The 15,734-nt window shown below is 45.0% G+C and overlaps 1 protein-coding gene across 10 annotated transcripts in view; it reads right to left on the bottom strand.

Moving 5' to 3' along the window:
• Positions 1 to 15,734, bottom strand: part of EIF4ENIF1 (eukaryotic translation initiation factor 4E nuclear import factor 1) — a 64,251-nt gene that overhangs the window by 23,751 nt on the left and 24,766 nt on the right. For all 10 annotated transcript variants that reach the window (XM_050806684.1, XM_050806685.1, XM_050806681.1 and 7 more), the window contains exons 4-7: positions 12,749 to 12,876; positions 7,570 to 7,856; positions 6,806 to 7,007; positions 1,517 to 1,692 (exon numbers count right to left, since the gene is read on the bottom strand). In XM_050806684.1, the coding sequence (XP_050662641.1) occupies positions 1,517 to 1,692; positions 6,806 to 7,007; positions 7,570 to 7,856; positions 12,749 to 12,876 (793 nt within the window). The remainder of the gene's footprint in view (positions 1 to 1,516; positions 1,693 to 6,805; positions 7,008 to 7,569; positions 7,857 to 12,748; positions 12,877 to 15,734) is intronic.

Here is a 15,734-nt window from a genome sequence, read left to right as displayed (position 1 = left end):
TACAATAATCAAATAAGGAGCAGTTATGATTAAGGAGTAGGTACTAATCCATAAATGCTGATGGGGCAGGAGCAAGGGTGGGTAGCAAAAGATTCAGGGAGAGCTTACTACTACTTTTAAAGTCCAGAAAGACTGAACCTCAAGAGTTTAACAGCAATACTGAAAGTATTACAAGTTCCTTTTCATTAAAGGTTTTTGGAACCATCACATCCAAAAAGTATCAACCAGGCAGCCTCCTCCAAGGAATGCAGATCAGTTTGACAACAAATGTCAGTTATAAAAAGCCACCTTCGCAGTAAGTCTACAACAAACAAAAGGAGACAATGTAAACATCTAAAGAATTTGTATGGGCCGGGCGCGGTGGCTCAAGCCTGTAATCCCAGCACTTTGGGAGGCTGAGACGGGCGGATCACAAGGTCAGGAGATTGAGACCATCCTGGCTGACACGGTGAAACCCCGTCTCTACTAAAAAATACAAAAAACTAGCCGGGCGAGGTGGCGGGCGCCTGTAATCCCAGCTACTTGGGAGGCTGAAGCAGGAGAATGGCGTGAACCCGGGAGGCGGAGCTTGCAGTGAGCTGAGATCCGGCCACTGCACTCCAGCCTGGGCGGCAGAGCGAGACTCCGTCTCAAAAAAAAAAAAAAAAAAAAAAAAAAAAAAAAAATTTGTATGCCGGACGTGGTGGCTCAAACCTGTAATGCCAGCACTTTGGGAGGCTGAAAAGCAGGTGGATCACAAGGTCAGGAGTTCAAGACCCACCTGGCCAACATAGTGAACCCTTGTCTCTATTAGAAATACAAAAATTAGACAGGCGTGGTGGCACGCCATCTGTGATCCCAGCTACTTGGGAGGCTGAGGCAGGAGAATCACTTGAACCCGGGAGACGGAGGTAGCAATGAGCCGAGATCGCACCATTGCACTTCAGCCTGGGTGAAAGAGATTCAGTCTCAAAAAAAAAACAAAAAAAAACAAAAGGAATTTTTAGTCTAACACCACCGGCTTAAAAGAGAGTTAACTGGCACAAAAATCTCTTATTATGGCCGGGCGCAGTGGCTCAAGTCTGTAATCCCAGCACTTTGGGAGGCCGAGACGGGCGGATCACGAGGTCAGGAGATCGAGACCATCCTGGCTAACACGGTGAAACCTGGTCTCTACTAAAAATACAAAAAACTAGCCGGGCAAGGTGGCGGGCGCCTGTAGTCCCAGCTATTCGGGAGGCTGAGGCAGGAGAGTGGCGTAAACCCGGGAGGTGGAGCTTGCAGTGAGCTGAGATCCGGCCACTGCACTCCAGCCTGGGTGACAGAGCGAGACTCCATCTCAAAAAAAAAAAAAAAAAAAAAAAAAATCTCTTATTATCCATTAGGCCTCTCAAAACAAAGCCAACAAAAATTTAAATATGTAAGAATAAAAGCCAAAAACCCCAAAAGCATCTAGCAAAACAACACTTTCAAAAAGATGTCTTAAATACTCAGGTCAAATTTAACCACACGTTTTTAAGTGTGCTGCTACACTCACCGAAGCCAAGCATGGCACCTTATCAAGGTTAAAGAACTCATTAAAGTCAAATTCTCCTGGGGACTGCTCAGGCAGGATGGCATCCCTTGGCACTTCCTGATCAGCTGCAGGCTCCTGTGCAAGGATGACCTCCACTTCATCTTCTTCGGCCACTCCTCCATTGCACTCTACTATACCTGAAAGCAAAACCAGGATAAAAACCATCGGATAAGTAAACTCCAGTGTCCCTCTGTGGTTTCACCCATCAATATACATGTAGAAGAGCCAAAGATGACTTTAAAAGCAGACTTCTTGTGCAGGTACTGCAGTTGCAAGAATAAAACAGTCTCCCTTCTATGGGAGGCAGAAGAGGAAAAAAGCCTTAATAAAGCCAGAACACCAACAGGATGGGGGGAGGATTATGGTTCCCTTCCTCAGAACTTCGTATTTTCTATAGTGGAGGGTTTTTTGGTTTTTTTTTTGAGATGGGGTCTTGCTCTGTTGCACAGGCTGGAGAGTAGTGGCACGATCACAGCTCACTGTAGCCTCTACCTCCTGGGCTCAGGTGATCCCCCTGCCTTAGCCTCCAGAGTAGCTGGGACCACAGGTGCACACCACCATGTCTGGCTAATTTTTTAATTCTTTGTAGAGACTGAGTCTCGCTAAACTGCACAGCCTGGACTTGACAAACTCCTGCCTTGGCCTCCCAAAGTGCTAGGATTATAGTAGTGAGCCACTGTGTCCAGCACTGTACCCAGTTCTTTTTCTAGTGATGGTTTTTTTTTTTTTTTTTTTTTTAAAGGATAGTCTTTGCAAGTCTCTTATTGCTTAAAAATGGAACCAAATTAATTTAGCTCTGCTTTTGCCCATGCACCTGTAGCACCACCACAGTCAGGACTCAGCAACCTAAAGTATTTATGAGAAACCTGGCATAAGGGTAATTTTCACTTGCCTACAGTTGGTTGTTGTAGCTCATCCTTCAAGGCGAAATTCAAATGTGACCTTCTCCGGGAAGCCTGCCCCGCCTACCCAGTTTTGCCCTACCCAGTAAAATTAATTGCCACCTTCTCTATAATCCTTGTGTCATCTCTGAGTACTTATCACACTGTATAACAGTAACTCTCTGTGAGGCTAAACTCTCTGAGGGTAGGTAACCTGGTCTAACCAGCTTTGTCTTACTCTATAGTGCCAAGTATACGCTATAATGTTCAGTTGATTTTAGGATGGGGAGATAAAGTGAAACTGCCAGATGCTAACATTTAAGGCATCTGACATCTTAGTTTTTAATGTTTTTATTTGTTTTAATTTATTTTAAATACATAGCAAGGGCAACCTAGAGACATTCTGTAGTTATCTAATAGGATGAACCAAGACCCCTGGATTCTACTCCAGGCTCTGCCATGAAATCCATCCCTTCTCTCCGGGTCTCAATCTCTCTCTGCATCTGTAAAATAAGGAGGTGCCACTCAATCTATCTCACTCCTGGCTCCTGCACTTGATACAAGAATGGCTGAAATTCAGATTTCACCTCACTTAAGAAAAACAATTTTTTCTTACCAGAAGCCTGATCTTTATCGTTAAAGAGGTGCTTTATTGGGTGCTGCTTTAATTAAGAATGAGACAAAGACATATCTCAAAGCCAACTTAATAGCAAAGTCTTCCAAATTAACTATCAATTTCTTACATTATCCTAGGGAAGAATGTGTGATAGCACAAAAATAATGGTAATATGCACTACATTTTCAAGACTACAAAAGAAGATGAGTATTGTGATTCTCCATTTCTTTCTCCTTCTAAATAAATGCCATCAGCTTATTTCTGCTTATATTTGTCTTCATCAAAATGTTAGGTGGCACTCACTTTTCCCTTATTTATTAAAATAGCTTTCCCAGGCCAGGCGCAGTGGCTCACGCCTGTAATCCCAGCACTTTGGGAGGCTGAGACAGGCGGATCATGAGGTCAGGAGATCAAGACCATCCTGGCTAACACGGTGAAACCCCATCTCTACTAAAAATACAAAAAATTAGCTGGGCATGGTGGCACACACCTGTAATCCCAGCCACTCAGGAGGCTGAGGCAGGAGAATCACTTGAACCCGGGAGGTGGAGGTTGCAGTGAGCAGAGATCAGGCTACTGCACTCCAGCCTGGGCAACAGAGTGAGACTCCATCTCAAAAAAAAAAAAGCAGCCGGGTGCGGTGGCTCAAGCCTGTAATCCCAGCACTTTGGGAGGCTGAGACGGGCGGATCACAAGGTCAGGAGATCGAGACCATCCTGGCTAACACGGTGAAACCCCGTCTCTACTAAAAAATACAAAAAGCTAGCCGGGCGAGGTGGCGGGCGCCTGTAGTCCCAGCTACTCGGGAGGCTGAAGCAGGAGAATGGCGTGAACCCGGGAGGCGGAGCTTGCAGTGAGCTGAGATCCGGCCACTGCACTCCAGCCCGGGTGACAGAGCGAGACTCCGTCTCAAAAAAAAAAAAAAAAAAAAAAAAAAGAGGACAGGCGCAGTGGCTCATGCTTGTAATCCAGCACTTTGGGAGGCCAAGGCAAGCAGATCACAAGGTCAGGAGATCGAGACCATCCTGGCTAACACGGTGAAACCCCATCTCTACTAAAAATACAAAAAAAGCCGGGCGTGGTGGCGGGCGCCTGTAGTCCCAGCTACTTGGGAGGCTAAGGCAGGAGAATGGTGTGAACCCGGGAGGCGGAGCTTGCAGTGAGCAGACATCGTGCCACTGCACTCCAGCCTGGGTGACAGAGCAAACTCAGTCTCAAAAAAAAAAAGCTTTCCCCTTTGGTTGCCTAGTATCTGCCAAAAGGCTTTCAACTAACCCTGAAAGCTTGAAGCAGCTAGAATTTACTGAGTGCCTTCTTGAAGGCTGAGTTCTGATAGGTACATGAGTTCTTCAATGCTAAAAGTAACCCTTAAGTTATGATAGGCATTGTTCTTCACTTTACAAAGAAACAGGCCCAGCTGTCAAAATTTTGTCTAAAATTATCCTTTTCTAAGCAGCAGCCCCAGTACTTTAACCCAGGTTAGTCCCCACCTGGCTCTTCACTGCCTCCTTCCCAAGACCACCAGTCTGGGACTGGCCACCTCAGAGCCAGGTCACTGCCCTAAAAAATGACTGTCTGCAGAACAATGGGCTCCCACTCTGCAGCAGATACTTCACACACATTAGCTCTGGCTCCTTCAATTTACCAAGGGAGATATCTGACCCCATCTTATAGCTGAGGAAACTAAGTTTTTTTTTTTTTTTGGAGGCAGTCTCAACTCTGTCTCCCAGGCTGGAGTGCAGTGGCGCAATCTCGCTGCAACCTCTGTCTCCTGGATTCAAGCAATTCTCCTGCCTCAGCCTCTCCAGTAGCTGGGAGTACAGGCAGGTGCCACCACACCCAGCTAATTTTTGTACTTTCAGTAGAGACAGGGTTTCACCATGTTGGCCAGACTGGTCTCAAACTCCTGACCTCAAACGATCCACCCGCCTTGGCCTCGCAAAGTGCTGGGATTATAGGCATGAGCCACCGTGCTTGGCCTGAAACTAAGTTTGAGAGAAGGCAAATCACAAACAACTGACCTGGGAAGGCCTAATACCATGATGAAGAAGGTAAGCTCCGATGGCCCGAAGCATCTTGCTCTACTCTTAACTTCACTACTTATTTCCATGGTGACTACCTTAAGTGTCTTTAAGTTACTTAAGCCCTCTGAGCCTCCATTTGCTCATCTATGAAATGGGCATAAAAAGTACCTACAAAAAAAAGAAAAAAAAAAAAAGGTACCTACACTGGTCGGGTGCAGTGGCTCACGCCTGTTATCCCAGCACTTTGGGAGGCTGAGGCGGGTGGATCACAAGGTCAGGAGATCAAGACCTCGGTGAAACCTCGTCTCTACTAAAAATACAAAAAATTAGCCAGGTGCGGTGGTGGGCACCTGTAGTCCCAGCTACTCAGGAGGCTGAGGCAGGAGAATGGCGTGAACCCGTGAGGCGGAGGTTGCAGTGAGCCGAGATGGCACCACTGCACTCCAGCCTGGGGGAGAGAGCAAGACTCCATCTCAAACAAAACAACAACAACAACAAAGTGTACCTACACTATACAAGGTCATTAAGACACAAAGAATTACGTGGACAAAACACACTCAGCACTGTATTTAGGACATAACTGCCCAATAAATGAGACCTCTCATTATTTCTACCACATTTCTTATTTCTGGGGAACTCTTTCATGTACACAGTGCTCTTACAGGATAACTTGAGACTTTTCTGTTTAGTGTGGCAGGCAGAACAAGTTAGGGAAATAGTACAATCTACACTTAGTAAATTCTCACTTTAGAAGCAGTTTCAGGGGCCGGGCATGGTGGCTCATGCCTATAATCCCAGCACTTTGGGATGCTGAGGTGGGTGGATCACCTGAGGTCAGGAGTTCGAGACCAGCCTGGCCAACACGGTGAAACTCCGTGTCTACTAAAAAGTGAAAAAATTACCGGGGCGTCATGGTGGGCACCCGTAATCCCAGCTACTTGGGAGGCTGAGGCAGGGGAGAATTGCTTGAATCAAGGAGAAAGTTTCAAGATCAGGATGCATCATGAAAAACTTGCCATTTCCTATACATCTGGTGCCCATTCCTAAGTGTACAATTAGCCAGTGATAATCACATCTCTATTTTATTTATTTTTGAGAGAGAGTCTTGCTCTGTCACCCAGGCTGGGGTGCAGTGGCGTGATAGCTCACTGCAACCTCCACCTCCCAGTTTTTTTTTTTTTTTTTTTTTTTGAGACGGAGTCTCGCTCTGTCGCCCAGGCTGGAGTGCAGTGGCCGGATCTCAGCTCACTGCAAGCTCCGCCTCCCGGGTTCCCGCCATTCTCCTGCCTCAGCCTCCCAAGTAGCTGGGACTACAGGCGCCCACCACCTCGCCCGGCTAGTTTTTTTTTTTGTAGTTTTAGTAGAGACGGGGTTTCACTGTGTTCGCCAGGATGGTCTCGATCTCCTGACCTCGTGATCCACCCGTGTCGGCCTCCCAAAGTGCTGGGATTACAGGCTTGAGCCACGGCGCCCGGCCATCAAGCAATTCTTGTGCCTCAGTCTCCTGAGTAGCTGGACTACAGGCGCCCGCAACCACACCCCGCTAATTTTTGTATTTTTAGTGGAGACGGGGTTTCGCCATGTTGGCCAGGCTAGTCTCAAACTCCTGACCTCAGGTGATCCGCCCGCCTCGGCCTCCCAAAGTGTCGGGATTACAGGTGTGAGCCACCACGCCTGGCCTACATCTCATTTTAAAACAGTGAACTTCCCTCCCAAAGTTTGAACTGACCTTCCTTCACAGAGGCTGTCCGTCGCCTTGTTCTTTTTCTCCCTTTGTGATCTTCTTCTAGTATCTTATCATCGAAGCCAGTCAGTTCGATGGTTTCAGACTGACTTGTGGGTCCAGCAGAGAACCACTCTGGTTCTTCTTCTGTGTAAGAATCATTTCTTCTACGCTCACCAAAGACACGCTTACTATCTCCAAACTCTCTCTGGAAAAGCACATAAAGCAAGATTAAAAAATTTCTAGTCAAGGCATTTCTACTTAAGAGTCAAGTTCTTCATTGTAAAGTTCAATAGTGAAAGGAAGATATGATGCTGTATACCTGAGGCCCATCACCATCCCCAGCTCTTCTTCCCTGACTGGTTTAAGAGCAGGCTGTGTTCATGCCTGTTCTCAAAGTAACTTGGTATAAATGAAGTGAATGCCAAGTCCCCAAGCACATGAACTACTGAAGAATCTAGAAGACAAACCCAGGTGGGGTGTGGTGGCTCACGCCTATAATCCCAGCACTTTGGGAGGCCGAGGCAGGCAGATCACCTAAGTTTGGGAGTTTGAGACCAGCCTGACCAATATGGAGAAACTCCGTCTCTACTAAAAATATAAAAAATTAGCCGGGTGTGGTGGTGCATGCCAGTAATCCCAGCTACTCGGGGGGCTGAGGCAGAGGCGAACCGAGATCACACCATTGCACTCCAGCCTGGGTAACAAGAGCGAAACTCTGTCTCAATTGGAAAAAAAAAAAAAAAAAAAAAAAAGAAGAAGAGACAAACCCTGAAACGCTTGTCCTTGAAGTCCCTCTCTCGGTCTCTTTCTCTCAAGTCTCGCAGGTCCTTATCGCTAAGACGGTGATCCTTCTCAAAGGTCCGGGCAGAGATTATCCTCCCACTGCCAATCCTACGTCCACCAAGCAGACGAAGCCCATCATTATCTTTCTCTAATGGACTTCCTGAGCGCCGGGAGCTAACAGCAGCTGTCACGTGGCAGCCCCCTCCAAAGCTCCGTCTCTGAGGGCTGAGAACAACATCTAAGTCATCTTCTTTCACACGCTCTCGTGGATCTGGAAGGATGTGGGAAAGAGAAAGTTAAACAAACCAACAAGGGTGTTCTCTTCTTTTTTAGATAGTATGTCCACGACTAATTGGAGGAAAGGGATGGTTGGAAGACATCACCACTAAAATTGGGCTATCAACAAATTCAGGGTAACATGTGCATTATGTATTTAAATAAGGCTGAGACATTGGCCTTTCTCTTTGCGGCAATAGAAGTACTTCACAATAAATGATTTTCCATGATTAGTCTCTGCAGTGCCTTTATTTCGACCAAATCCTTACCTAAGAATTATTAGCAAATGTTTTATCAACTAATAAACTACAGTAGGTGTCAGTATTTGAAAAAATAACTGATTAAAAAGTGCCTCTTCAACAAAATGGTGTTGAACGGTTAGATATCTACAGACAAAGAAATGAACTTAAATCTATATTTGGGGCTGGGCATGGTGGCTCATGCCTATAATCCAGCACTTTGGGAGGTCAAGGCAGGGGATCACGAGGTCAGGAGTTCAAGACCAGCCTGGCCAAGATGGTGAAACCCCATCTCTACTAAAACTACAAAAATTAGCCGGGTATCGTGGCAGGTGCCTATAATCCCGGCTACTTGGGAGGCTGAGGCAGGAGAATTGCTTGAACCCAGAGGCAGAGGTTACAGTGAGCAGAGGTCACCCTGCTGTACTCTAGCCTGGGCGACAGAGTGAGACTCTGTCCCCCACCAACAAAAAAAAAAAAAAAAAAAAAAAAAAAAAAATCTATATTTGGTACCAGATATATACAAAAACTAATTCAAAATGGATCACAGATCTAAATGTAAAACCTAAAACTAAAAATTCCTAGAACAAAATATAGGAGGAAATCCTGTGGCACTGGGTTAGGCAAAGTTTTCTTAGGCATGACACCAAAAGCATGATCCATTTAAAAAACACTGATAGACTGGGCTTGATCAAAATTTAAAAATTTCTACTCTTTGAAAGACACTGTTTAGAGAATGCAAAGACAAGCCACAGATTGGGACAAAATATTTCAAAGCATTTTTCTGATAAAGGACTTAAATTCAGAACACATAAAACCTCTTAATTAAAAAAAACCAACCCAGTGGCTCATGCCTATAATCCCAGCACTTTGGGAGGCTGAGGTGGGTGGATCACCTGAGGTTAGGAGTTCGAGACTAGCCTGAACAACATGGTGAAACCCCATCTCTACTAAAAATACAAAATTAGCCAGGCGTGGTGGCAGGCACCTGTAATCCCAGCTACTTGGGAGGCTGAGGCAGGAGAATCACTTAAACCCAGGAGGTGAAGGTTGTAGTGAGCCGAGATTGCGCTACTGCACTGTAGCCTGGGTACCAAGAGCCAGACTACATCTCAAAAAAAAGAAAAAAAAACGCAACCCAATTAAAAAATAGACAAATGGTTTGAACAGACCCTTCACCAAAGAGGTTATGTGGAAGGCAAATAAGCATATGAAAAGATATTCAACATAATTAGTCATTAGGGAAATGCAAATTAAACCATGTGATACCACTACACACCTATTAGAATGGCTAAAATTGAAAAGACTGACCATTCCAAGTGCTGACGAGGATGTGGAGCAAGTGGAACTCTCATACACCACTGATGGAAACATAAAATGGTACCACTACTTTGGAAAACAGTTTGGCAATTTCCCAGAAGGTTAAACATACATCTACTATACAACCCAACCATTTTAATCCTAGTTTTTTACCCAAGAGAAAAGCAAGCATATGTCCAGAGACTTGTACATGAATGTTCATTGCAGCTTTGGTTATAACAGTCAAAAACTGGAAACAACCCAAATGTGCATCAACAGATAAACAGACCAACTGCTAAATCCATACAATGGAATACTATTAAGCAATGAAAATAAACTAGACACTCAACAACATGGATGAATCTTAATTATTCTTAGTGAAAAAAGCTACACAAGGAGTACATACTATAGTAACTACATTTATATAAAATTCTAGGAAATGGAAACTAATCTATAGGAACAAAGAAGACATAGAAAGCAGATCAGGCTGGGCACTATGGCTCATGCCTGTAATCCCAACACTTTGGGAGGTCAAGACAAGTGGATCACCTGAGGTTGGGAGTTCGACACCAGCCTGGCCAACAAGGTAAACCTTATCTCTACTAAAAATACAAAAATTGGGGCCAGGCACAGTGACTCATGCCTGTGATCCCAGCACTTTGGGAGGCCAAGGTGGGTGGATCACTTGAGGTCAGGAGTTCAAGACCAGGCTGGCCAACATGGTGAAATCCTGTCTCTACTAAAAATACAAAAATTAGTCGGGCGTGGTGGCGCACGCCTATAATCCCAGCTACTTGGGAAGCTGAGGCTCGAGAATCACTTGAACCCGGGAGGCAGGGGTTGTAGTGAGCCGAGATTGCTCCACTGCACTCCAGCCTGGGTGACAGAGCAAGACTCCATCCTGGCGGGGGCGGGTGGAGTTAGCTGGGCGTGGTGGAATGTGCATGTGTAATCTCATCTACTCAGGAGGCTGAGGCAAGACAGTCGCTTTATTTATTTTTTATTTATTTATTTATTTTTTTGAGACGGAGTCTCACTCTGTCGCCCAGCCTGGAGTGCAGTGGGCGGATCTCGGCTCACTGCAAGCTCCGCCTCCCGGGTTTACGCCATTCTCCTGCCTCAGCCTCCCGAGTAGCTGGGACTACAGACGCTCGCCACCTCGCCCGGCTATTTTTTTTGTATTTTTTTTTTTTTACTAGAGATGGGGTTTCACCGGGTTAGCCAGGATGGTCTCGATCTCCTGACCTCGTGATCCGCCCGTCTCGGCCTCCCAAAGTGCTGGGATTACAGGCTTGAGCCACCGCGCCCGGCCAAGACAGTCGCTTTAACCTGGGAGGCAGAGGTTGCAGTAAGCAGAGATCATGCCACTGTACTCCAGCCTGGGCGACAGAGGGAGACTCTCTCTCTCTCAAAAAAAAAAAAAAAAAAAAAAAAAAAGTTTACAGCGCTTGCTTGGGAAGGGGGAAGTGTTGGGGGCAGGTGCGCGGCTAAATGGAGGACACATAGGAATACTAGGGAACGTCTGGGGGTGATAAAAATGCTTATGTTGATTTTGGTAATGGTTTCACAGATGGATACACATGTCAAGACATCAAATGGTATACTTTTTGTTTTTTTTTTTTTTTTTTTTTTTTTTTTTTTTTTTTTTGAGACGGAGTCTTGCTCTGTGCCCCAGGCTGGAGTGCAGTGGCGCGATCTCGGCTCACTGCAAGCTCCGCCTCCCGGGTTCACGCCATTCTCCTGCCTCAGCCTCCCAAGTAGCTGGGACTACAGGCGCCCGCCACCTCGCCCGGCTAATTTTTTGTATTTTTTAGTAGAGACGGGGTTTCACCGTGTTAGCCAGGATGGTCTCGATCTCCTGACCTCGTGATCCGCCCGTCTCGGCCTCCCAAAGTGCTGGGATTACAGGCTTGAGCCACCGCGCCCGGCCATGGTATACTTTTTGTGCAGGCTATCTGTAAATTCTATCTCAATAAATTTATTGATGTAGGAAGAACAAACAAGTCACCACACAAAAAATGTCTTCCTAGAAAAACCAGGAAACTGAAGATTAGTCCAAGTGAGAAAAATCTGCTTTAATTCTGTTATCACGAACAGCTCCTAGAATGTTAGGTTGCATGCTTTACAGAATTTCTGTGCAGAGTCTCAGTTTTTTCCAAACACAGGATACAATATGGACAGTTTTCTATGAGTCAGTACATCATGAACATTATTTGCCAATAAACACATCTGCAACATGGTTTTACAGGACAATGCAATGTAATATTCCTATATATGGATATACCGAAGTTTACATGACCCATTTCTACTGTTGGATATTTAGGTTCCTTCTCAGTTTTCATCACTGTAATAAAGTCTCTGCATATCTTTAATGATTCTGCTAGAATAAATTATTTGAGAGACATTACTGTGCTGAGTGGACTGACAGACTGTGTAGAAGGGTCTTACAGCTTAAACTAGAGCTGGGCTATCTTTTTCATTTAGTTCCAAGTTTTTATGATAGGTCGTCCTCTCATCTCAAAAAGATTTCTTGCAACAAGTTCCTTGACTGCTTTTATATTACCTGGTCTTCATTTCACCCTTAAACAACGTTTCTAGTTTGAAGGGGTAAACTTTAAACTAGAAAAGTTGGAAGATCAGACTTAACTTCAGTCTCAAACCATATCAAAGCCTTGTATTCAGATCACAGTCCATTATGAATTAAGAATTGCCAGAACTAGGCTCAGCGCGGTGGCTCATGCCTGTAATGCCAACACTTTGGGAGGCCGAGGCAGGGGGATCACAAGGTTAGGAGTTCAAGACCAGCCTGGCCATGATGGTGAACATCTCTACTAAAAATACAAAAATTAGACGGGCATGGTGGCAGGCGCCTGTAATCCCAGCTACTTGGGTGGCTGAGGCAGAGAATTGCTTGAACCCAGGAGGCAGAGGTTGCAGCCTGGGTGACAGAGCAAGACTCCATCTCAAAAAAAAAAAAAAGAATTGCCAGAACTAATTCATACCCGAGGACTGGTCTCATGTATGAGAGAAAGCATAATGAGATTTCCAGCACAGCTTTATGCTACCTACCACATCTAACTCAGTTATCCATGCCAATGAAAGATAATTAGCACTTTTAATTCGGAAGCACACAGCCTAACAGTCTTCTATAAGAAGATAGCTATATAATAGCTGTGACAAAGTAGACTATGACTTTACCCTGCTGATTAGGAAAAATCCAACTGATAAATCAGTTTCCTGATGACATTTCCCCTCAAAGCATAAAATTCTCAGAGCTAAGAATGAAACCAGCAGCCAAAAGCATGTCCCCAAAATCACTAACCCCACTTCTGAGTGACTGTATGCTCACCTACTATCCTGCGCACCAGGGAAGGCCGGTCGGTATCCAACTCTTTCTTCAGACTTTCCACTGGCGAGCTTCGCCCTGAAGCTGGGTAGAGAGAGGCATGCCACTTCTCAGGGTCCCAGACACCATCACTACAGGTCAGAAAATACAAATGTTAGCACTTGCGCCCATGAACCATATAGGCCGTCTGATTTCTAAACCTCCTCAGCTATTAAGTTATGGAAACCCATTTGTCTGAGACAGGGTCTCGCTCTGTCACCCAGGATAGAGTGCGGTGGCATGACACTGCACCCTCTGCCTCCCAGGTTCAAGTGATTCTTCTGCCTCAGCCTCACCAGTAGCTGGGATTACAAGTGCCCACTACCACATCTTGCTAATTTTTGTATTTTTAGTAGAGACAGGGTTTCACCAGTTGGCCAGGCCAGGTCTCTAACTCCTAACCTCAAGTAATCTGCCTGCCTTGGCTTCCCAAAGTGCTGGAATTACAGATGTGAGCCACTACGCCCAGCCGGAAACCCATTTCCAATATAAAGCTTCATGACTGCCTGCAGAATTGTTACCTCTTTTAATACGAAAACCAAAACATCTATTAATTCAGTAATACTTTGTTGTTGATCACACAACACCAGTAGTCTCTTGAAAACTAATGGTCTGTACACAATTGAAACATTCAGACCGTATACCTTGGAGTGCACATGGATTACAATAACTATGCCTGTACTATACAAAGAAGATGTTCCATAAATATTAACTGTTGTTTACTGAAGATTAACACAAAGGAGAAAAAAAAAATCCCTTAACTCTCTCACCAGAAGTAGTACCTGGATCATTTGATGTGTATTTTTCCAGAATTTCTATGCACAGTCTTAGTTTTTCCATAAGCAGGGCAGACAGCGCTTACGACCTAAAATGTGTAGTTTAGGTTTTATTTTGTTATTCTCTGTGTAACGAGGGGGTGGTGTGTAGTACAGTGCACAGAGCAGAAACTTTGGAGCCCAAAAATCTGGACCCTAATTCTAGTTTGCCACCACTACTGGGAACATCCTAGACAAGTTACTGAGCTGCATCTTCTGCAGAAAGAACTTCCCAACCACCAGATTAGACCAGGTCATGCTATACACTAGCAATGTACTCCACACTTGTCCTTTGCAGCCTGTGATGTTTGCAATGATAAATTTTTACAAGTATTTGATTGTGTCCTTCCATAGACCAATGCTCCATGAAGCCATGGAATATTTTATAGAACCTGGCACAGTATTTATCACATAGTAGGTACCAATGAACATTTCTTGAATAAGTGAGTTAACTTTTCAGTCTCAAACTCCTCACAATAAAATATATACTACCTACCTTCTAGGGTAGTGGTGAGGATTATCTAGCATTTAAGAGCCCAACAAATTTTAGTTCTGAGAGGTGAAACAGAATGAAGCAGCTCTCTCCTCTTTCTTGTTTTTATCACCAGGCACAGTCTCTGCTTCAGAAATAAAAGTTGTTTGTCTGCCCAGGATAACTTTGTTTTTATTTTTTTCAGACAGGGTCTCAGAGTTCTGTCACCCAGGCTGGAATGCAGTAAGTGGCATGATTATACCTCACGGCAGCCTGAAACTTCGGGGCTCAGGTGATCCTCCCACCTCAGACTCCTGAGTAGTTATGACTACAGGCACGTGCCACCATGCCCGGATAATTTTTTAAAATACATTTTGTAGGCCAGACGCGGTGGCTCATGCCTGCTAATCCCAACACTTTGGGAGGCCGAGGTGGGTGGATCACCTGAGGTCAGCAGATCGAGACCAGCCTGGCCAAAATGGTGAAATCCCGTCTCTACTAAAAATACAAAAATTAGCTAGGTGTGGTGGTGGGTGCCTGTAATCCCAACTACTTAGGATAATCGCTTGAACCCTGAAGGCGGAGGCTGTGGTGAGCCGAGATTGTGCCATTGCACTCCAGCCTGGGCAACAAGAGCGAAACTCTATCTCAAATAAAAAAAAAAAGAAAGAAAAATCCTAACTAATTGGAATAGCCATTATTCAAGTATCACCTTCATCAGGGAGTGTGGTTGAGGCATCAAGGTTTTTTTTTTTTTTCTTTGAGATGGTGTCTTGCTCTGTGGCCCAGGCTGGAGTGCAATGGCATGATCTTGGCTCACTGCAAGCTCTGCCTCCCGGGTTCGTGCCATTCTCCTGCCTCAGCCTCCCGAGTAGCTGGGACTACAGGCACATGCCACCACACCCAGCTCATTTTTGTATTTTTAGTAGAGACGGGGTTTCGTTATGTTGGCCAGGCTGGTCTCAAACCCCTGACCTTGTGATCCGCCTGCCTTGGCTGCCCAAAGTGCTGGGATTATAGGTGTGAGCCACTGCACCCGGCCCATCATTTCTTAAATATCAAGGTAGATGGTTTATATTAGCCTACATTTTTTTTTAACATATAAAGCATCATATTAATGTTCAATTTCCTGGTTAAATAGGACCTTTTTTTTTTTTTTTTTGAAATAGGATCTCTGTTGCTCAGGCTGGAGTGTAGTGATGCAATCATAATTCACTGCAGCCTCAAGTTCCTGGGCTCAAGCAAACCTCCTGCTTTGGCCTCCTGAGTAGCTGGGACTATAGGCACTATAGTACTATAGGTGCTATAAATACAAAAACATTAGCTGGGCGTGGTGGCGGGTGCCTTTAATCCCAGCTACTTGGGAGGCTGAGGCAGAAGAATCGCTTGAACCTGGGAGGTGGAGGTTGCAGTGAGCCCAGGTCGCGCCAGTGCACTCCAGCCTGAGCAAAAAGAGTGAGACTCTGTCTCAAAAAAAAAAAAAAAAAAAAAAAAAAAAAAAAAAAAAAGAAATGACTAAGGTGGCCATAAGTAGTACAATATAGGATTATTGTAGGAGATTTTCAGACCATTTTTAGCTATCGTCTTCCCAAACCAAAGCCACCTTCTTCTGAAGGAAACTAAGATGCAATAAAGCTAATGTGAATGGCTAAATAGTTTTTTG

This window comes from Macaca thibetana, chromosome 10 (genome assembly GCF_024542745.1).
Source record: "Macaca thibetana thibetana isolate TM-01 chromosome 10, ASM2454274v1, whole genome shotgun sequence".
In the NCBI taxonomy this organism is placed as follows: Eukaryota; Metazoa; Chordata; class Mammalia; order Primates; family Cercopithecidae; genus Macaca; species Macaca thibetana.
Note: the sequence above shows the minus strand (reverse complement) of the source record. Positions and strands in the feature narration are given on the sequence as shown.